Source organism: Loxodonta africana, chromosome 25 (assembly GCF_030014295.1).
Source record: "Loxodonta africana isolate mLoxAfr1 chromosome 25, mLoxAfr1.hap2, whole genome shotgun sequence".
Lineage (NCBI taxonomy): Eukaryota > Metazoa > Chordata > Mammalia > Proboscidea > Elephantidae > Loxodonta > Loxodonta africana.
Window position 1 is genome coordinate 60,540,731 of NC_087366.1, and position 23,843 is coordinate 60,564,573.

The 23,843-nt window shown below is 37.7% G+C and overlaps 1 protein-coding gene across 1 annotated transcript in view; it reads left to right on the forward strand.

Annotated features, from left to right (window-relative positions):
• Positions 1 to 23,843, forward strand: part of USH2A (usherin) — an 894,134-nt gene that overhangs the window by 221,444 nt on the left and 648,847 nt on the right. The window contains exons 15-17 of the mRNA XM_003419876.4: positions 12,632 to 12,790; positions 20,672 to 21,166; positions 22,228 to 22,497. Coding sequence (XP_003419924.2) covers positions 12,632 to 12,790; positions 20,672 to 21,166; positions 22,228 to 22,497 — 924 coding nt within the window. The remainder of the gene's footprint in view (positions 1 to 12,631; positions 12,791 to 20,671; positions 21,167 to 22,227; positions 22,498 to 23,843) is intronic.

The window sequence follows — 23,843 nt, forward strand, 5'->3', positions numbered from 1 at the left end:
CTTGGCTGGCAGTTTTGCTCCTTCAGTGTTCTGTATATGTCGTCCCATTCCCTTCTTGCCTGCATGGTTTCTGCTGAGTAGTCTGAGCTTATTCTTATTGATTCTCCCTTGAAGGAAACCTTTCTTTTCTCCCTGGCTGCTTTTAAAATTTTCTGTTTATCTTTGGTTTTGGTGAGTTTGATGATAATATGTCTTGGTGTTTTTCTTTTTGGATCAATCTTAAATGGGGTTCGATGAGCGTCTTGGATAGATATCCTTTCGTCTTTCATAATGTCAGGGAAGTTTTGTGTCAGGAGTTCTTCAACTATTTTCTCTGTGTTTTCTGTCCCCCCTCCCTGTTCTGGGACTCCAATCACCTGCAAGTTATCCTTCTTGATAGAGTCCCACATGATTCTTAGGGTTTCTTCATTTTTTTTAATTCTTTTATCTGATTTTTTTTCAGCTATGTTGGTGTTGATTCCCTGGTCCTCCAGATGTCCCAGTCTGCATTCTAATTGCTCGAGTCTGCTCCTCTGACTTCCTATTGCATTGTCTAATTCTGTAATTTTATTGTTAATCTTTTGGATTTCTACATGTTGTCTCTCTATGGATTCTTGCAACTTATTAATTTTTCCACAATGTTCTTGAATAATCTTTTTGAGTTCTTCAACAGTTTTATCAGTGTGTTCCTTGGCTTTTTCTGCAGTTATCCTAATTTCATTTGTGATATCTTTAAGCATTCTGTAAATTAGTTTTTTATATTCTGTATCTGATAATTCCAGGATTGTATCTTCATTTGGGAAAGATTTTGATTCTTTTGTTTGGGGGGTTGGAGAAGCTGTCATGGTCTGCTTCTTTAAGTGGTTTGATATGGATTGTTGTCTCCGAGCCATCACTGGGAAACTAGTTTTTCCAGAAAATCTGCTAAAAAAAAAAATGCAGTCAGACCCCTATCAGAGTTCTCCCTCTGGCTCAGGCTATTCAGATGTTAATGAAGCCCCCTGGGGAGGGTGGGGGAGGGAACAGAGACACAGGAGAGTAGCACCTCAGAATATAGCCAGAGTTGCTTGTCTTGCTTGGAATGACTATTATATCTGAGATTCCTGCGGGCGCATCGCCTATGTGTGCTGGCTGTGTGGAGATTGCCCCCGGGGACTCTGGCCCGCTGGAGTCACGGTCAGATCCTCCGCTTCCAGCCCCACGCCCAGCGTCAAAGCTCCCCTACTGGGACGGTGCACTCTCGACTCCAAAATCAGTCACTGCCTCCCGGGGACTTCTCGTCCCTCCAGCCGCGTGGGCATGCCGCCCCCGCGAACCAGGTGGGCCCCCTCCCGGGGTTAGTTCAGATGAGTAGAGCAGCTCCCCGTGCTTGTGCCGTGACCGAGTGTCCCGGCTGGGACGCTGTTCTCCCCGCTCCAATACCAGTCGCTGCCTCCCAGGGACTTCTCCTATCGGCTGCGTCCCACACCGCCCGCGCGACCCGGCTGGGCCCCTTCCCGGGGTTAGTTCAGGGGGATGGAGCAGCTCTCTGTGCTTGTGCCGTACCTGACTGGTACGCTGGCTCCAGGCTCTGGAAACAATCGCTGCTTCCCCGTATTAGTTCATTCTCCGTCTCTAAATCTGTGTTTGTTGTTCAGGGTTTGTAGATTGTTATGTATGTGATGGATTCACTTGTTTTTCCGTGTCTTTGTTGTAAGAGGGATCTGAGGTAGCGTCTGCCTAGTCCGCCATCTTGGCTCCACCCCCCCAATCTCTGTCTTTTAAGTGTTGTATATAGACCATTCACATTTAAAGTGATTACTGATATAATTTGATTAATCTCTGCCATGTCAGCAACTATTTTCTATCTGTTGCACTTGCTCTGTATTTGTTCATCTTTTTGTTTTTTCAATCTGACCCTCTGTTTCTAGGTTTTCAGATTTTGCTTGCGCTTTACGTGGGCCCACCCACTCTCCTCTCTTAGCCCATTAATTGTATTTCTTTTTAAATTTGTTTTGGTGGTAGCCTTAGGGCTTGCAATATACATTTACAACTAATGTAAGTCCACCTTCAAGTAAAACTATCCTGCTTCACAGGTAGTACAGTTACCATATAACAGCATATTCCCATTCCTTCCTCCCATCCTTTATAGCCGTGCTGACCTTCATTTCACTTATCTATATGCTATGATGTGGAAACCCTGGTGGCGTAGTGGTTAAGTGCTACGGCTGCTAACCAGAAGGTCGGTAGTTCAAATCTACCAGGTGCCCCTTGGAAACCCCACTGAGGCAGTTCTACTCTGTCCTGTAGGGTTGCTAGGAGTCAGAATTGACTTGACAGTAATGGGTTTTGTATGCTATGATAACGCAATGCATTGTTGTTATTTTGAACAAACTGTTATCTATTAGATCAATTAAGAATAAGAAAGATAAAGGTTTATTTTACCTTCATTTATTCCTTTGCTGATAGTCTTCCTTCTTTGTGTAGATCTGAGTACCTGACTTATATCATTTTCCTGCTCTCTAAAAAAGCTTGAGTTGTAAGAGTTCTTTATATATTCTAGATACAAGTACCTTATTAAATATATGACAAATATTTTCTGCAAATATTTTATCCCATTCAGAGGGCTGTTTCTTTACTTTTTTGACAGTGACCTTTAAAGTATAAATGTTTTTAATGTTGGTAAAGTCCAAATTATCTATTTTTTCTATTGTTATTCATGCTTTTGGTGTCATGTCTACCAATCCACTGACAAATCCAAGGTCATGCGTATTTAAGTATATGCTTGCTTCTAAGAACTTTATAGTTTTAACTCTTAAAGTTAGGTCTAACTGGGCAGCTCCTGTCCAGAGATGGGATGAGAAGGCAAAAAGTGGGGCACTGGTTGAATGGACATGGGAAATCCAGGGTGGAAAGGAGGAATGTGTTGTCACATTGTAGGGATAGCTATTAGGGTCACATAATAATGTGTGTATAAATGTATGAGAAACTAACATGAGCTGTAAACTTCTACCTAAAGCACAATAAAAAATAAACAATAACATACAAAAGTTATATTCCTATATGGTCCCTTTCCCCCATTTATGTTATTGTTGTCACCTATTATATCTTTATACATCATGAGTACCGTAACATAATTTATACTTATTTTTTATGCATTTGCCACTTTAAAACATGATGGACATAACTAGAATTAAATACTTGAAATCTGGCCTTTATATTTACTCATGAAATTACCTATAATGGAGAACTTTTCTTTTTCCTATATGTATTTTACAGTTTTTATGTAGTGTCCTTTCTTTTCCGTCTAAAGGACACCCTTTACCATTTCTGTAAGACATATCTAGTAGTAACGGCCACCCTAGCTTTTGTTTATCTGGAAATGTTTTAATTTTGCCCTCATTCTTGAAGGACAGTTTTGTTGGATAGAGAATTCTCGACAGTTCTTTTCTTTCAGCACTTTAAGTATGTCTTTCCACTGCCTTCTAGCCTCCACACTTTCTGAGGATAACCTGGCATTTAACCTTATTGGGAATCCTTTTTATGTAACAATTCACCTCTCCCTTACTGCTTTCAGGGTTCTCTCTTTATCTTTAGTTTTTGAGAGCTGTATTATATATGTCTCAATGTAGATCTTTTTGGATTTATCCAATTTGGATTTTGTTGGTCTTCTTGAATCTGTCCTTTGTCACATTTGGAAAGCTTTCTGCCATTTTTTGAATATTCTTTCTGACTATTTCTCTTTCAGGGATTCCTGTTATGCGTATGTGATTTCATTGATGGTTACCCATATTTCCTTTAGGCTATTCTCAGCTTTCTTAATCCTCCTTTCTTGTTGCTCATCAAAATTCATGATTTCAATTACCTTTTTTTTTATAGTTCACTGATTCTTTCATCTGACAGCTCAGATCTGCTGTTGATCCCTTCCAATGTGTTTTTCGTTTAGTCATTGCATTTTTTAGTTCTAGTATTTCTGTTTGGTTTCTATTTATTCATTGGCTTTATATTTTATTTATTTATCTTTTTATTTATATTCTTATTTTGTTTATGCATCATTTTTTGGATTTCCTTTAGCCCTTTGTCTGTGTTTTTCTTTGGTTCTTTGAATTTATTTAATGTTATTGGTTTGAGTTCTTCTCAATTGTTCATTATCAGGACTTCTATAGTGTTAATTTCTCTCCCTTTTTCCTGTTCTTTTGAATCAGCAATCATTTCCAGTTTCTTTTTGTGTCTTGTGATTTTTTGTTGAATCCAGGCTATTTGACTATTACAATGTGTTAGCTTTCTCAACACCCCACAAACATGGTGCTTTAGAAGTGCTAATTTATGCAAGAAAGTCTTATAGGGACCCAGCTTTCAGTCTTTGCTCACTGCTGTCTCTCCTACCTTTTGAGAGCTCAGATTCAGGCATACCAAAGTTTTGTTCTTTCTGCCAGTTTAGAAGAGTGAGCACTAGAGGGGAAGAAGTAGGGAAAGTGGATACATTGGATTTTCTACAATTTAAATTTTGCCCTTGTTTATCTTTATATCATTTCTTTGTCTTTTGGCTAATATCAAGTATAAATTTTGTCCTACTTGATTTCAGTTTGTGGCTCCTTGTTGCCATTTCTGCCTACTTTTTCAGGGTTCTTACAGGGGTGAGTACAGATTTCTAGTTGCTTTTCTTGGTGTTTGTGTGGAGAGGACCAGGACCTTAGACCTGCTCATGTGACCCTCTTCCTCAAAGTTCTCCTGTGATTCATTTTGAATTAATTTTTATACATGGTGTGAGGTGAGGGTCCAATTTCATTCTTGCACATGAGTCTATCCACTTGTTTTAACACCATTTGTTGAAAATACAATTCATTCCCTGATGGATGGTCTTGGCACCCTCCTGAAATGAGTTGACCATACTCTGTTGACTTTTTATGCATTTTATTTTATTAGTGGTTACTCTAAGAGTTGAATATGTGTCTCTGCTTGTCCTTTCTACTTCATGTTTACGCTTATTTAATTCCAGTGATGTATGAAAGCTATACTTTAGTATAGCTCCTTCTTCTCCCTTGTCTGTGTGTTATTATTTTGTGTGTGTGTGTATTCTAAACTCAATATAATTCTCTTATATTTATAATTACTTCTTGATACAACATTATATTTTTTAAATAATTTGAGACAAGAAAACAGAATAAGAAATCACACCAACAGTCTTTAGTATTTAACCACATGTTTACCTTATCAGGTGCTTCTGTTTCCTTCCCATGGATTGCATTTACTCTTGGCATCATTTTCTTTCAGCCTAAAGGATTTCATTTAGTATTCCTTGTAGGGCTGGTCTACTAGCAATAAATTCTGTCAGGTTTTTTTTTTTTAATTACCTGAGAACATCTTAATTTCTGATTGTAGTTTTTCTGGATATACAATTCTTGTTTGCATTCTGGCCGGCTTTGTTTTTAATGTGAAGTCAGCCTTTAATTTTATTTTTATTCCTCCAAAAATATGTTGTTTTTCTCTTACTCTTTTCAAGATTTTCTCTTTGTCTTTTCATCTGCTTTGTAATGATGTGTTTCAGTGTGGATCTTTTTGTGATTTTCCTGCTTGGGCTCTTTGTGCTTCTTTGTTTTTGTCGTTGTTACTGTTGTTGTTAGGTGCCATCCAGTCAGTTCCGACTCATAGTGACCCTATGCACAGCAAAATGACACACTGCCTGCTACTGTGCCATCCTCACAATTGTTGCTATGCTTGAGCCCATTGTTGAAGCCACTATGTCAGTCTATCTTGTTGAGGGTCTTCCTCTTTTTCTCTGACCCTCTACTTTACCAAGCATGATGTCCTTCTCCTCCTGATAACATAGTTTTGCAATCCTTCCTTCTAGGGAGCATTCGGGTTGTACTTCTTCTAAGACAGATTTGTTTGTTCTTTTGGCAGTCCGTGGTATATTCAATATTCTTCGCCAACGCCACAGTTCAAAAGCATCAATTCTTGTTCGGCCTTCCTTATCCATTGTCCAGCTTTTGCATGCATATGAGGTGATTGAAAACACCATGGCTTGGATCAGGCACACCTTAGTCCTCAAGGTGACATCTTTGCTTTTTAACACTTTAAAGAGATCTCTTGCAGCTGATTTGCTCAATGCAATGCATCTTTTGATTTCTTGACTGCTGCTTCCATGGGTGTTGATTGTGGGTCCCAGTAAAATGAATCTTTGACAACGTCAGTCTCTTCTCCATTTATCATGATGTTGTTCATTGGTCCAGTTGTGAAGATTTTGTTTTCTTTATGTTGAGGCATAATCCATACTGAAGGCTGTGATCTTTGATCTTCATCGGTAAGCCCTTCGAGTCCTTTTCAGTTTTAGTCAGCAAGGTTGTGTCATCTGCATATCACAGGTTGTTAATGAGTCTTCCTCCAATCCTGATGCTCCATGCTTCATATAGTCCCACTTTTTGGATTATGTGCCCAGCATACAGACTGAATAGGTATGGTGAAAGGATACAACCCTGAAACGCACTTTTCCTGACTTTAAACCATGCAATATTCCCTTGTTCTGTTCGAACAACTGCCTCTTGATCCATGTACAGATTCCTCAGGAGCAAAGTTGAATGTTCTGGAATTCCCATTCTCTGCAATGCTATCCGTAATTTGTTACGATCCACACAGTTGGATACCTTTGCATAGTCAATAGAACACAGGTAAACATCTTTCTGATATTCTCTCCTTTCAGCTAGGATCCATCTGACATCAGCAATGATATCCCTGGTTCCATGTCCTTTTCTAAATCCTGCTGGAATTTCTGGCAAGTCCCTGTCGATATACTGGTGCAGCCACTTTGGAATGATCTATAGTAAAACTTTACTTGCATGTGATTTTAATGATATTGTTTAATAATTTCTGCATTTGGTTGTATCACCTTTCTTGGGAATAGGCATAAATATGGATCTCTTCCAGTCAGTTGGCCAGGTAGCTGTCTTCCAAATTTCTTGGCATGAATGAGTGAGTACTTCCAGTGCTGCATCCATTCAATGAAACATCTCAGTTGATATTCCATTAATTCCTGGAGCCTTGTTTTTCGTCAATGACTTCAGTGCAGCTTGGACTTCTTTCAATACCGTTGGTTCCTGATCATATGTTACCTCCTGAAATGATTGAATGTCCACCAATTCTTTTTAGTATATTGGCTCTGTATTCCTTCCATCTTCTTTTGATGCTTCCTGCATTGTTTAGTATTTTTCCATAGATTCCTTCAAATTGCAACTCGAGGCTTGAATTTTTCTTTAGTTCTTTCAGCTGGAGAAGTGCTGAGTGTGATCTTCCCTTTTGATATTCTATCTCCAGGTCTCTGCACATGACATCATAATACTTTACTTTCTCTTCTCAAGCAGCTCTTTGACATTTTTTGTTCTGCTCTTTTACTTCATCATTTTTTCCTTTTGCTTTAACTACTTGACGTTCAAGAGCAAGTTTCAGAGTCTTTTCTGGCATCCAGTTAGGTCTTTTCTTTCTCTTCTGTCTTTTTAATGACCTCTTGCTTTCTTCATGTATGATGTCCTTGATGTCATTCCACAACTCTTCTGGTCTTTGGTCGTTAGTGTTCAGTGCATCAAATCTATTCATGAGGTGGCCTCTAAATTCAGGTGGGATAAACTCAAGGTTGTACTTTGGGTCTCATGGATTTATCCTAATTTTCTTCAGTTTCAACTTGAACTTGCATAAAAGTAATTGATGGTCTGATCTGTAGTCGGCCCCTGGCCTTGTTCTACCTGATGATATTGAGTTTTTCCATTGTCTCTTTCCACAGATGTAGTCGATTTAATTCCTGTGTATTCCATCTGGTGAGGCCCATGTTTATAGTTGCCATTTATGTTGATGAAAAATGGTATTTGCAATGGAGAGGTTGTTGGACTTGCAAAATTCTCTCATGTGATCTGCAGCATCGTTTCTGTCACCAAGGCCATATTTTCCAACTACCTGTCCTTATTCTTTGTGTCCAACTTTTGCATTCTAATCACTGGTAATTATCAGAGCATCCTAATTGCATGTTTGATCACTTTCTTTCTTTCTACTCTGTCTTAGTCTGGAAGCACAGCTGAAACCTGTCTGCCATGAGTGTCCCTGCTGGTATTTGAATACCTGTGGCGTAGCTTCCAGAATCACAGCAGCACACAAGCCCCCACAGTACAACAAACTGACAGATGCATGGGGGTTGTGCTTCTTAGAATTGTAGATTAATGTTTTATATAAAATGTGGGATGTTTGGACCAATATATCTTTAAATCTTTTTTATGCCCCTTTCTCTGTGTTCTCTATTCTCTGGGACTCCCATTACACATATTTTCATACATTTGACATTTCTTACAGGTCTGTGAGGCTCTGTTCATTTTCTTTCTTTTTTTCTCTCTGTGCTTTGCATTGGAAAAACTCTATTTCTGTATTTTTAAGTTCTTTCTATTGTTCTGTTTTTGAGTTTGCTGCTTTTTTATTCTGCCATCTCAAATCTACCACTGAGTCCATTTAGTGAAGTTTCCATTTCTGTTATTGTACTGTTCAATTCTGGCAGCTAGTCTATCTATAGCCTCTATTTCCCTATTGAAATTGCTTTTTTATATTCATCGTAATCACATTTTTACTAGTTAAGCTAAACTATTGTTTGGTTTTAAGAAAACTTCAGGGGGTATTTTTGGTTTAAAGTTTAAAGATTATCTCAGAGCAAAAGTTTCATGGGTTCATCTAGTTTGCATGGTTCCAGAAAGTCTGGAGTCCATTATAATTTGAAACTTTATTCTGCATTTCCCCCCTTTTGATCAGGATTCTTCTTTAGAAACCAAGCAGCTCTTCATAAAGGCAATTAGCCACACGTTCTATATCCTTCTCTTATCCCTAACTCTCATTCTTCCTCCATTGCTGCAGGTGACTAGAGATGAATTTTTGTGCCTTGGAGGGCCACCTGCAAGCTTTTAAGATCCCAGGCAGTATAGGACAAACTAGAAGGTAGAACAGAAGGGACTAAATACATTATATAGGCCTCTCTGGAAATTTTGATGAATGAATGTGTGAATAATTTCTCAAAATTCTAATTTGAGCACCTAATGACTGGGTTCAAGATATCTCATGCCCAGGATTTCATATTTGTTCTTAGATTGCGTTATATATATAAGTCAAAAATGGCCTCTGTGTATTGACCTCAACTTACTTCTTCATAGAAAGCTGAGTCATGTTAATCTAAAAAAGTCCCCTGATACCAAACCCGAACTTGAATATATCAAAGTGTTTGAAAAATAGCCCAGATAGGCAGATTTTTTAGCCACTTATAGCGTGTGTGCTTCACGTACCCCATGAAACTGTGCCCAACATCTAGTAGCCCTAGATAAGATAAAAACCCCATAGTTATAAGGACCCTAGGATGCTGCTGTTCTTCAGAGCTCTCTGACCCAGACTCTCTGCCTTGCTGCAGGAGGGCATCACATAAGGTGTACACAACCACCACCACCCCCCCCCCCGCCAGCTTCTCCTCTTCTCCTGGGTTTTTCATACACTCTTCCCTTTCTGGTGACTTCCTGTGCTGCTTGCCTCTGGAAGAGCCCCTGCTATGAGGGACCGCCCCTTTGCATGGCTTCCAATATATCAGCTCCTGTAAATGGTTTGTTTGTGCCAAGCTATATCACAGTCATATTTCTTTTCTTGATCCCCCAAATTCCCTTGAACTCTGCACATACTGGTGCTGAACCGTCTAACACTTCAGGTCTATGAAAATTCTCATTTAAATGCCAAACAGGTACTATTCATTTATATCGTGAAGTCAGACAAGATTGTGGTTAGAGACAGTCATAACAAGCAATCAGCTTCAAACATTTTAAAAGAGCCTGTGTGTGAAGAACTGTGTTGCCTAGGAAATGTTCAAGTAATGCAAATCATTGGCTGCACTTTTTGAATGGAACTGAAACATTTTTCTCTTTTAGTCATCCAAAAACTATTTCACTTTCTTAGAAAGTAGTCCAAGGATCAGTTATGATTTCACTAACTCTGAAATCTTTTATAATCCTGATAACATGCAGAGTTTTAGATATAATCATTAAAACTCAGAAAAAAATACTAAATTGACATGGATTGCAGGCTCTTTGAGAAGCCTGTAAATGGGGCAGCTTATGAATCCTCATGGCTCCAACAACAATGTTTAGAAGCTTGAATTAAAACCCACTGAAAGGATCAAATGTAGCCAGTGTGCAATCTTTCAAAGCCACCATATCCAATATGGCAAATCCCTGATTTCAAAAATATAAGGTACTTCTTGTAAGTCATTGTATTTGCATGTGTTACCTTGATTCTTACCCCTTGCCTTATGTTTAAATAGGCATTTGGACAGTTAGAACTTTAATATAACAATGCGAACTCAAAGAAGAAAGAAACAGATGAAAGGTGAACAGTGAGAGTACCTAGCTTGAATATTTTTCTTTAGAAATGTGATGTAAATATGGTGTGCCATAGGATCAGAACCATTGTCTTTAGGAGACCTATACATAATACAGGATATGCGATTTTATATATTTCAAAGTCAGTACTCTTGAAATATTTTCTTATTAAAGTTTTCTTAAAATGTGATTATTGTGCTATATTATGGTCTTTAAAATAAAGTGTATGACGCATGAATATGGATGAACTAGCAATAGCATTTAGTTGATGGTCTTTGCCAAGTATACACAATATCCATCCTTCTCTACTCAGCTCTGTCCCCCAAGATTCTATAGAGTCTGCAGCATCAGGCTCCCTGGCCCTCTGCCTTTCAGTTGGGTTCATCTACTAGGAGGGACCCTCCAGCCATCTGGGACACCAGAGGAAGGCGAAGTCAGGATATTTAATCTATGTTCCGTTCCCTCTAGGCCTTGAGCTAGCTGCATCCTCCAACAAGGGGCCACAGCTCTTGTCAGGTGATGCTCTTCATACAGCCTTCTATGTCCTTGGGTTCTGGCAGATGTTCCTATGTACGTTCCTTCAGGCTCAGGGAAGTGTGAAGAAAAGAGTTAACACAGCAGGCCTGACTGCTTCTCTTTAGAAAGGCTGGTTTACAAGGCTGAACCTTGGCTGGCACCTGGGAACTTGGAGAAGAGTGGCTTGATGTGCCTAAACTTTTATAAAAACTATTTGGTTCATGCTGAGTGCATGGCTCCATTCCATTCTGGGAGTCTGGGATTTTGGCATGTGCCAGGCAGGGGCTGCCTATGTGAACAGGCCCCAATAAAAGCCATGAATGCTGACTTGTAATGAGTTTCCCTGGGTGGCAACATTTCACACATGTTGTTACAACTCATCGCTGGGGAATTTTGCACATCCTTGGGACCTCACTGGAAGTGGATCTTTGGAAGCTTGTGCCTGGTTTCCCCAGCACTTTGCCCCATTCACCTTTTGTCTTTCTTGGTTGAGCTCTGAAACTTTTTGCTGTAATAATGCTTAGCCATGAATATAACTATATGCTGACTCTTGTGAATTCCTCCTAGATAATCATTGAACTTAGGGGTGGTCTTGAGGAACCCCCACATAAACAGTAAAAGAGCTTTACTGTTATCATACCCCAGAGTGCTGCGTCATTATTTTTGGTTTCCTTATACTTGGTCTGCCCCTTTATTAAGCTCCTCTAAATTACCCAATTTGAGTGCTTTATCTCTTTTCTTCCAAGTCTCTGATGGAGTCACCCATAACTGCAGATACTTCACATAAAAATATTGGTGATTACCTCATCAATTGGTTCGTTTCTGTACATGATTTAAATTTTCTTTGCAAAAGGATCATTGATTAAAAAAATAATGTAACATAATAACCTATACTGTTCCTAGCTTATGAGAAAAAGAGAAAATCTGATGAGGATATACTTCTTCAAATGAATGCAGTATTGAGCAAGAAGAGGGTAAATAAGCTGGTGGTTGATTGCCCTTACAAAACAGCTAGGCATTGTTTTTCCCCTTCACCTTAGCGTATTCTGAAAAAGAAAAAGAAAAAGGAAAGCTTGCTCTCAAGGAAAGGGAGACCAAGGAGAAATTTATAGTAATAAGAGACAATATTTTCATGTTATGTATATATACTCACAAAATATCTTTAAGTAGTGATCTACATGTTCTTACATGCTTGATGGAGGCAATTATATCACATCTTAAAAACACTTTTAACAGGGGCCTGTGTATTCACATAGTATATTAAAATTCTTTCTTGCTAATATTTAGACTACTCATACCACCAAATATTTTATTTTCTTGTACAATGTGCTCTGTGAGGCAAGAAGAGCCATTGTGCTTAGTGGAATGGAAAACATCCTCTTAAAAAATCTAAAAATTTTGAGTTTCAAAGGAATGTATTCATGTCAACTGTTCAAGTTAACTAAGTTGAAAGTAAATGTTATACATCCTTGGATAATTTCTCAAAAGGAGAAAAAGAAAGAATTGCTTAATGCAAACTTCTGTGTTTTTCCCCTCAACTATATTTCTGTCAACTGTTTTGAGCTACGAATTTGTTTTACGTTCATAGTTAAAAGCTCTGTTTCAGAGAACTCTTGCTGCATTCTTTTTGTTTATTAATGTCTTGGTAAACCGCATGTCTTCTTGATAAAGTAATTCTGAATCAGAAAGACCTCTTTGCTAGATATCTTGCTTCAGTTTACTTGTGTGTTTATTGATTGCCTTGGCTAATGAATGCTCTCTCCATTGTAATCTAGCTCCATCCCAGCAACCTCCACCCAGAGGACAAGTTCAAAGCTCTTCAGCTATCAATCTTTCCTGGAGTCCACCTGACTCTCCAAATGCTCCCTGGCTTTCTTACAGTTTATTCAGGGATGATTTTGAAATCTACACAACTGAAGATCAATACCCATACAGTGAGTTTACGGGCTTGGGGAATGGAAAGATATAGTATTCTGGCAATTGACACATTGGATAATTTCTTTCACACTGAGGATAAATATTGTCATGGTTTCTCTGTCAACACGGAATGTTCTAAGCAGAGAGAGAATTACAGATCTCACTAGTAATCAAAGAAATGCAATAAAAATAAGATATCAGGTAATACCAAATTCTCAAAGGTTAGGAAAAAATGATCCTATCCAGTGTTGATAAAGACATGGGAAATTTGCATTTTCATAAAGTATTGGGGTGTTTCTGTGGGTTCACTGATAAAACTTTTCGGGGGGGTTAAATTGTTAAAGTATATGAAAAACCTCACCATTTTGCTTTACCACTTGACTCAATAAATCTACACTAAGGAATTTTTTTCAAGTAAATACTCATAAATAGACAAAAAATCACAAAAAAATGCCTGTGCCTATGTCGTTTTTCATAGTGAAATATTGGAAACCATGTGGATATTGAGCAATGGGAAAAAATTTCAGTAAGTTATGGTGTATGGCAGAATAGAATCCTGATATGTTGTTAAATAAGGAACCCTGGTGCTGCAACACTTAAGCACTCGGCTGCTAACCCAAAGGTCAGAGGTTTGAGCCCACACAGTGGCTTCGTGGGAGAAAAGACCTGCTGATCTGCTCCCATAAAGACTGCAGCCTAGAAAACCATGTGGGTCAGCTCTACTCTGTCACATGGGGTTGCAATGACTCAAAAGCGACTCAACAGTATCTCGTAACAACATGTTGTTAAATAAACCGTGGGGTATGATTGTAAAATTATATCATAGTTTATATTTTAAAAACATGGAAATGTGAATGACATTGTTTAAGGCAATCAAAATGTATTAAAATAATCAGTGAAGAATTAATATTTTAATTTAAAATGTATAAAAATACTGAAAGACAACAAACAATTATCTGTAGTTTTCTCTGGGTATAGCGATTATAGGAAATTTATCAAATATTTCTATTATAATGGATTAAAATTTTAAAATTCCCAGGTTAAAAAGGTTAATTTTTTTTTCAGTTTGAATCACAGTAACATTTAAACAAATAATGTAATTTTATGTTTTCACATATTACTGTTTTCACAAAGATAGAACACAACAACATAAGCTTAATTTAAGAGAAGAACATGAACAAAGCATGAAGCCTGTCTTTGCACCTGTAACTTTTGTGAAAATTTTAAAGGAGCTTGTAGAAATCAAACTGATGAGGCCCATTGTCTTTAAAAATATTTACTCATATGTTTTACATACAATTTCCCTGAAGACAAAATGATGTTTTTATACCCTTCCAGTCCTGCCTTCCTCTGAGTTTTGCCCCTTGTCTTGTTTAGCTACAAGCTGGTTTAAGAAACGTTGGAACAGTGATTTTTAATCAAGTTTCCATTTTTTTGCTATTTGTTTAATACCCAAAACCAAAAAACCAAACCTGTTGCTGTCAAATCAATTCCGACTCGTAGTGACCCTATAGGACAGAGTAGAACTGCCCAATAGGGGTTCCAAAGAGCGCTGGTAGATTTGAGCTGCCAACCTTTTGGTTGGCAGCCTAGTTTTCCAAAATTCTAGTTTTCCATCCATAATTAGTTAGAACAGTGTGTAAAACTATGTCAAAATACTGCAATCCTATAAACATCCTCAAAACAAATCGTTAGGAGGATACCTTGTTTTAAAATATTGGTTGGCTTTCAAACTTCTGCACAGCATAGAGTTTTATTATGTCTATGTTAAAGTAGGTTATATTTTGCACCTAATTCCACAGGACTTACACCTAGCTTATTATGTCCATCATTTTCTCTTAACTCTAAATGTCTACTTAATAGTCCAAGTCTTCATAAAGTTAATGAAAATTCTGAACTTCATGTTGCAGATTGCAGAGGGAAATGAACATCTGTCTACATCTGCCATGTTGGCAAAGTATCCTAGAAACCTGCTACTAGAATGTTTATTTTCTTCCAAATATCAGCATGATCCAGGTGTCCTGAAACTTAAACTTTTGCGGTAGAGGAAGAGAGAGAGTTATAAAAATATTAAAAGTGATTTTTAAAACGATAGTACTACTGGTTGAATTATCTCTGATGCTATGAATTGTGGTCACCCTATTTTCGATACAGCTTAGTTCAATACCAAAATTAAACTTGAAACCTCAATGCTGTCCTTAAATCCAGAAACATGTTTTCCATCATAAGCTATTGTGATTTATTTTACACAATATTCCATGTGAATACAATGCTCTTGCCCTTTTTCATGATTAAGCCAATACCGAATCCAAATAACAGTTTCTTACACAATAAATGTGTATTCATTCATTAATCAGACATTTATATAATCCTATTACACAAGGTATTATTTCCTGAAACCTTATTTTTCATAAAAAATGCCACTTCTGGCATTTCTTGACAATCTCTGTAATTAATGATGTGAAAATTATCTGCATGATGGCATTTGAGCGGTAAGAGCAATTGGTTAATGCCATCAGAACTTCGTATCATTCTAATAATACTCTCATGTTTATTACTCTGTTTCCAGTCTGTGGATAGCATGTGTATTATGAAAAGGAAACACTACTTATATTCCAGCTGGATGAACACAAATCTTTGGGTTAAATAAAGGCATTTGGAATTACAGATGGAGAATCATTGAACTTTTCAAAGAAAATTAATAGTGTTGTCTTCCAAGCAAGCTTGATCATTTGGTCGAGACCATTATAGAATTCCTTGTTAGAACAAGAACTTTTACTAGCTATCTGGTGCACTATGGGATTCTCTAGGACGGTGATTTCCAACTTAGGAGCACAATGTAACATCACTTATAAAGCTTGCCAGTTGCTTGTTATTTACATATATCACATTAAAAATGGTGGAATAATTTTGAAGTCTGTGAGCAATTAGTCTTTTCAAAACAAGGTGTATACAATGATATTCCTAAATAAAATTTCACTTGTATTTTCATTTGCTTTCAGAAGAAGAAAAAGTTGTAGAAGTCAAGTTAGCATATTGGAAATCACATATCTCTGCGGTAATCTCAATCTCATTTGTCTATGGGAAATCATTTTATGTGTCATAGGTGTGAGAGAATGGCTCTCATAGAAATAGTGCTCTTTTGTTAGTGTTGGGTTTTAGGGTTTAGGGTTTTATTATCAGTAAATTATATTGTTCTTTTCCTATTTGACTTTGGAACAAAAGATGAACTAGGCATTGGGGTCAGGCAGATGGAAATTAAAAATAAAAATCATCTTGACTACTGATAAAAGCCTGTCATGAGTGTTGGAGAATATACCTCCTCTCCTGCAGGTAAGCAGATGAGGAGACAGAAGAAGCAATAGGCTGATCTGAGCGTCCTTTGCATCTTTTTTTAAATTCTCTACCAGATAAGTCACTCTTCTTTTAGAATGTCATGAGTGGGGAGACAGCCTTTAAATGTTATTCTAGGGAAATCCTTCCACAAAGAAACTTGCTGTTAGTTGCCAACAAGTTGGTTCCAACTCATGGTGACTCTATGTACAACAGAATGAAATGTTACCTAGTCCCGCACCATCTTTATGATCATTGGTATGTCCAAGTCCATTGTTGTTGCCGCTGTGTTCTTTGAGAGCCTTTTAACCCAGGGGACTCATCTTCCACCCCTTTGACAGTTTGTCATACTGTGGTGGCTTGTGTGTTGTTGCTTTCAAGCTGGATACCACCAGCATTTCAAATACCAGCAAGGTCACCCATGGTGGACAGGTTTCAGCAGAGCTTCTAGACTAAGGCAACCTGGGAAGAAGGGACTGGCAATCTGCTTCTGAAAATTAGCCAATGAAAACCCTATGGATCATGGAATATTGTCCAACTGGGAAAACTAGAGGATGATCATTTCTACATATGACCATTGCTTACATCACTTAGAGACATTAACATAGCTTAAGTTTAGAGTATTAGACAACACTATACTTTCATGAACCCTAAGTTTCATTTCTACCTTTATTATTCACTTCTACTTTTGTTTTCATTATCATTTTATCATCCCACAATATATCAAGGGATCAATGCAGCAGTACTTCTGAGAGGGAAAAAAAAAAAAAGAGAAAAAAGGTAGGGAGAGGATGAGAAAGAAAGCAAAAGAGAAGGTGATAAGCAATTGTTTCTATAAGTCTTCTTAATATTCTTAATATTATCTCCTAGAAAAACTGACCAGATATGAGTAGAAAATAAATTCATTGATCCATTCATTCAATAATATTTTATTCAGTGCTTATTACCGACTAAGAACTGTACCATCTACTAGATATATAAAGAGGGAAAGTATAGATATTGAGAGGGGAGATAGCTAAGTAAACTCAATCTCATACTTGAGAGGAGATATACATAAGCAAACAAAAAATTACAATATAGTATATTACATGTTGACCCGGAGGTTGTTGTTTTTGTTGCTGTGTCCCATCGAGTCAATTCTGACTCATGGCTACCCTATAGGACAGGGTAGAACAGGCCCATATAGTTTCCAAGGCTGTAATCTTTATAGAAGCGGGTTGCCACATTTTCTTCCCATGGAGCAGCTGGTGGGTTCAAACCTCCAATCTCTCAGTTAGCAGCTGAGCCCTTAACCACTGCACCACCAGGGCTCCTTAAGAAAGCACTGGTAGGGGCTGTGAGAACAGGCAATCACATCTGTGTGGTGGTAGTGTTAATGATTGAGAACCACCCAAAGTTTCACAATAAGGAGGTGACGTGTAAGCTGAACTAGCCAGATAATGTTGTGGAGGAAGAGTGGTCCTCATGAACGAAACCGTGTGTGAAAAGGCGTGGAGCTGTGTCTGAAAATAAAGTACATTCAGGCAACTCAAGCAATTCTGTGTACGTTTGCTGCATGGTACATGATGGGGCATGCCACAGACCAGTGTGGGTATCAGTCAAGATCACAAATTTGTGCTGAGCCAAAGAGTTGTGAATGTTGCCCTAAAATTACGAAAGTTTGTGGTTATAGAGCTTATTTTGAAACTCAGAATTAAGGGAGATAATTATTATCCTAAGCAAAGAAAGAAAGCAGCTTGAGATAAGTAGTCTTTTAAACCCTCACCCACCATCATTTTTCTTTATGACAGCATTAATGGGCATCCAATTTATATCATTTCAAATGCTTTTACTCTGTTCATACTATAAATTACTTCATACACTATTTCTACCAAATAATGTATATTCCCATCCTGATTATATTACCATTCTAATTTCTTACCAAGTAGATTCCTCTTGTAGAGTCTGATCTATCGGGATTGTATTACATTTCTCAAAAGCTACAAGCCTCCAGTAAGTGTGGAGCGTCTTTTAATTTTCAACACCTTGTATTTCTTCCCATTTCTAGTTAAACTAATGCCAGGCAGCCTCTTGGAATAGTTAGCATTGATATTTGTTTTTGCCTGTTAGGTTTTGACTTTTGACATGTTAAGTAGTATGTTTTCTATCATTTTTTAGGCTTCAAAGTTTATTCAATTTTTTTTTTCAATTTTGTGGAATGTTTTGAACAGTCATATGGAATACAGAGAGTAAGTTTAATTTATTCTAATAAATATCCATTGAAATTGCTATCATATGCCAGGAATACATGCAATTGCAACTATTCCCTGCCTGTTACAGACAGAGGACTTTCCCTCATTTCCCAGTTCTGACACCAATACTGTATGACGAGCACCAACTGTGATGTTCAGTGCACGTGTTTCAAACCAATGCAGTCACCATTTGAATGATAGAATGAAATGATTTGCCAACTACTACCAATAGATCAGTCTTGCTAGTGCAGTCTATCACTCTTCCCAAACAGGCAGAGTGCATTTCATTCATGGTTTTCACTGACTGATTCAACAAATATTTATTGCAATCCTATGATCTGCTTTGCACTCTAAATACAGTGGGGAGTAAGGAGGACATGACCCCTGCCTTGTCAGAACGTTGACCCTAGTGGGGAAGAAAGACAATTCCTCAAGCTGCTAAGATAAGTTGTGATGAGGGTTGTGTTGAGGTATGTATGGGTAGCCATGGAGACTCGTGGCTAGCTGACTTTCTTCTACTTCCAGGTAAATCTAAGATCCCGTAATATTCTTTCACTTCTACCCCATTTATGAAGCCTGCTCTGTACATTTCTTTAAAAACTGAATATTAACTCCATCCTGCCCCTCAAGCCATTCCAATTTTGTGGTACAGGAAAGGTAGGGAATTAGGAGAGAATGAATCTGGACTTTCCCAGATTTCTTGTGTTCTCAGAAGATAACGGTCCCCTGGTTTGTTTTCACAATAAAAAAGCAACTCATTAATACAGGAGATAAGAATTAGATATCAGTAAGAAATATTTTTTAGTTATTTATAATAAACATATGTTTGGAAAGAGATTAACCCGTGTACATGGTTATCGTTATTAGCGTCTGTAGAGAGGAATTTTATGTTGCTGTTTTTTTTTTTTTGGTTGTAAAATGTTTTGTTCAAACAGTAATTTTGTTTTTGGCTTGTGTGTCTTTTCGTATAAAAGCATTATATTCAATCTGACTTGATTTGTAAACTTTTACTTAAAGCACAATAAAAATTATTTTTAAAAAATACAGTGATAAAAAGTTTAAAAGAAAAGAAAATTGAAAGCATAATGAGTCTAGCATTCTAGTACAATGACATTTGGAACCTGTCTACTAGTGTGTACTCCAGTTTATTTTTTGTGATGATAATTGAGTATCTCAGAAAGTTCTCAGCAATAGCAAGAGCCTAAGTGAGGCTAAAATGATGTTCATGAAGACCCAACCAAGCCAAGAATGAACACGTGTTCACCATCTTCTTGTGTCCAAAGTTTATGCCATGAGAATACGTGAAGTTGCTGAACATATAGTAACTCTAAGCTTGGTTAGGGCTTCATGAATTCTACTGAGAACTTTCTGAGATAATTGTTCTCATGTCCTTCATCCAATTTTGGCCCACACGAAGATGCAGAGTTACCTTGCCACAGCTACAGAGGCTCCATAGTATGCCCACTGGCTCTCAAGGCAACAACCTCACCATTTGAGAATCCACTTGTTGCTTCACACTATTCCATTATTCCACTATGAAGGTCCCTTAAACATCCTGGGTTCTTCATATTGCTATTGGGCTCCCCTTCATAACTGGTACCTACCCAGAGTCCTATTAGAAAGGAGGAAGGATAACAGCCGCTCTGGCATTTGTGCGTACGGCCTCTTTAGAGGATGGAGAGATTCAGGCACAGGCTTGATCATTTCCATTTCCTACCATTTTTTTAAACCTCTTCTATTTTCCTCTCTGTCCTCACAATCCTTCATGGAAGGAAGTCCCACTAACCCATGACTTCTCTTTTCTGAATTCTCCATTGCTGATAATGAATGTCTCGAAAAATGAGTGGCTGAAAATAATAACAAACAATCTCAACACAGTTTCCATAGGTCAGAAATTCAGGGAAAGTTCCAGTGAAAACACTGGCCGGGGACAGATTTGACCTGTGAACTGTAGTTTGCTGAACCCCGGTCTAGTGTATTTGTGTTTGACAAAAAAAAGACTAACATGGAAGAAAAATGGTCATTTCTATTTCAAAGAACTACAGGAAAGTTCTCCTAACCCTCCTATTAAAGGCACTCCATTATAGAAGGAGGAAACCAAAGCTTAAGCAACTTCTAAACATTCTTTATCACAAATGGCGCTTCTTTTTCACTTTATACTGCATAATAAAAGTAACCAGTATATACATTATTTAAAAAAAAATAGATAAACCATACTGTTATTCAAAACAATGGGTTGGTATAGTTTATGTAGTTAAATTATATAGTAGGAAAGCAATTAGAAACGATCTCAATTTGTAGACTGTAACTATTTTCTTCTTTTTTTTATTTCAGATATTCAGTACTTCTTAGACACCGCCCTGTCTCCTTATACCTCATATTCCTATTACATCGAGACCACCAATGTGCATGGTTCAACAAGGAGTGCAGCTGTCACTTATAGGACAAAATCGGGGGTCCCACAGGGAAGCTTGAACTTAAGCTGTATCATCCCTATTAGCTCAGATTCTGTGAAACTCACGTGGACTGCACCCTCAAATGAATCTGGTCCTATAGAAAAATATATTTTATCCTGTTCTCCTTTAGAAGGCAGCCAGCAGTGTTCTCCCTACGAAGGTCGTGAAACCTCAGCTACCATCCGGAATCTGGCTCCATTCACCACCTACCGCTTCTCTGTGCAGGCATGTACTAGTGGGGGCTGTCTGCATAGCTTGCCCATTACAGTGACCACAGCCCAGGCTCCTCCCCAAGGGCTGAGCCCCCCTCTGCTACAGAAGACCAGTTCCACGGAACTTCACGTAGAATGGGCGCCACCGTCGGAACCAAATGGTAGGCATTCAAGGCCCAGATTTCCACTTCTTGGGCAAAAAATGTGAATGGGAAACTAGGAATTTGAAATTGCACCCTGAGAGTCTGGCAATTGTAGTCATGGTAATAGCTGCAGGATATGATAATTGAGACTTTCTAAAGATACACTATTTATCCTGGTTTGTGGAACAAGTATATTTCTTTTAATCTAATAAAAAATTCCATTCAATTAAATTGCCCCTTAAAAGGCTAGTATTATCTTTGCTCTTAATGACATCTGCCACCACACAAGTGATGTTTATAATTTGACACTTACTTATGAAATGCATTATATTTGACTGTGTCACAAGTTAGGGCACCCATAAAGAGTAAATTTTCTCTTTTAAGCAAGAATAGGATGTAAAATAATTTTTAAAAATGTATGTAGGTTAGGTGACTCCATTAAGTTAATTTTTGTGTTCATACGATTGAACCCTTGGTTATATGGGCCCAACACACATTCACAGATTTTTAGTAATTTAATATCACACAAATATTAAGAGAAAAACCTACTGAGACTTTTTAAGCTACTTGGTAAAACTAGATAGAAATTCACTATCTAATTTATCCAATATTTATGTTAACAGAACTTAGGCTAAGTCAAACCAAACCCAAAACCGCTGCCATTGAATCGATTCCAACTCACAGAGATAGTCAAATTATAATCCCCAAATTTTAAAATATTTTTTAAATTGGAGTTATGATGATCAAATTCCCCAAAATAACTAGCTATTCTTAGTAGGAACTATGACCATCCATCCTGAAAATACTGAATTTACCAATCCATATAGTTATTTTCTCTTTGTACAGTTTTGCTTTTGATTTGTTTTCCCACAAATGTGCCTCTTAGTAGTATTTCATAATTCACATATGCTTCAGTTTGTTGTCTTTCAAAAGTACCTCACGAGGTTACTAAGGAAATGGGCAGGTGATCCAGTCAGAAGAAGAATGAAAAGCCAGCACTCTTTGACTGGCCTATTCCTATTCCCACCTCTCCCCAAAATAGCTCTTTGTTCACTTGGTTTACTGTTTCACTTTTCCAGGAATAATTATAAGATATGAGCTGTACATGAAAAGATTGAATTCTAATGGAGAAAGCAGGTCTGCAGAAAGTAGAGTGTTTACAAACAGTGGCTGGCTCAGTCCTCACCCATTTACAGAATCGGCCAACGGAAATGCATTACAACCTCCTCAAACAACCACAGATATCACTGGCTTGGAGCCATACACCAACTATGGGTTTAGAGTCTTAGCTGTGAATATGGCCGGTAGTGTGTCTTCTGCTTGGACGTCAGAAAGAACAGGAGAATCAGGTAAAGGGCAATGCTTTGAACTCTTAAAACTCCTGAAGGCAAGTATTGCCTCAAACTAAATTCAGCAGTGCTAAAGGACATTTTGAAAAGCAAAAATTACAAGTGCTTCCATAGGCTGTGGAAATTTTTAATATATGAGTTGATTACATAAATAACTCAAAGTCATAAAGTACTCAAAGTAAGTTTTAGGGGCAACAAAAGCAAACAATTTAGCTATTACTTGAAGGGTTGGAGGGAGGGATGACTTAACTATAGTTATAGTCTTTTGGGGAATGTTTGCCAAAACTAGAGACTTGTTACTGGTAAAGAGCAGAATTGGGTGAGCCGCACGCATCATCTTACTCAGATTTAGCACAGTTTGCGTTCAGTGAAAGAGACAGTATTTACTAATTTCATATATATGCTTTTGTTTTTATTTCTCATTCAAAATGCATAGGTATGTACTCAATGGTACATAATGACAGAATTCTAGACATCAAAACCTGTAAAACACAAGGGTATTTATGAGCAGTTGGCAATATGGTAAGGAAGGAGGGCAGATTTTTAAAATTTTCTTCAGATATCATCACTAAGGCAGACAAGATTTTTTAATCCTCCACCTTAATCTTTAAGTCAAAAATATTTCAAATTTGATGAGCCTTTAAGAAAAAAAATATGTTCTTTTTATACTTTGAACCTATGGCTATCCAAAGAAACCCAAGTCCTGATCTAAATTTGTTAGAATGTGGAGGATGAAGGTAGTTTTAGTTGATGTCCAAGGGAACCATTTCATGAATAAAATGTGCATTGTGCTGGAGCAGCTATTACCGACTTCCAGCCATCTTGGTCAAATGATAGTGCCACGATAGCACAAGTGATGAGGCATGGCATTCTGGAAGGGGAAAATCAAGGTCAAGAATGAAAAGTAATGGGTGAAATTGTGATACTGGACCCTCATAATCTTATGGGTCACTGGCTAATGGAAGTGTGATGAGGTCCTTTGATAATACACCTTTAGTTAGCACATTTAAATTCCATATTAAGATCTCAAGGGTGGCAGGGGGAAATATATGTGTGTATGTACCCTGAACATTTCAATCAAGACTTATTGAAAGCTTCAAAAATTTTCTTTGGGGTTATTTAGATCATGTCGGATTTGCCAGTTTCTGAACGGTACTGTTTTTACCCTATTGAAGTATTTCTTTACATAAGAAACCCACATCACTATGCCTTGTCCTGAATTTTGTGGACTGAGACATACTCTGTTTTTGTGAGTTCTCCTTTCAAATACTTCGTAAGACCTACAGTTTCCTGCTCAATTATCCACATAAATGTTCATAACTATCTTTATGAACATCAGCAAGTTC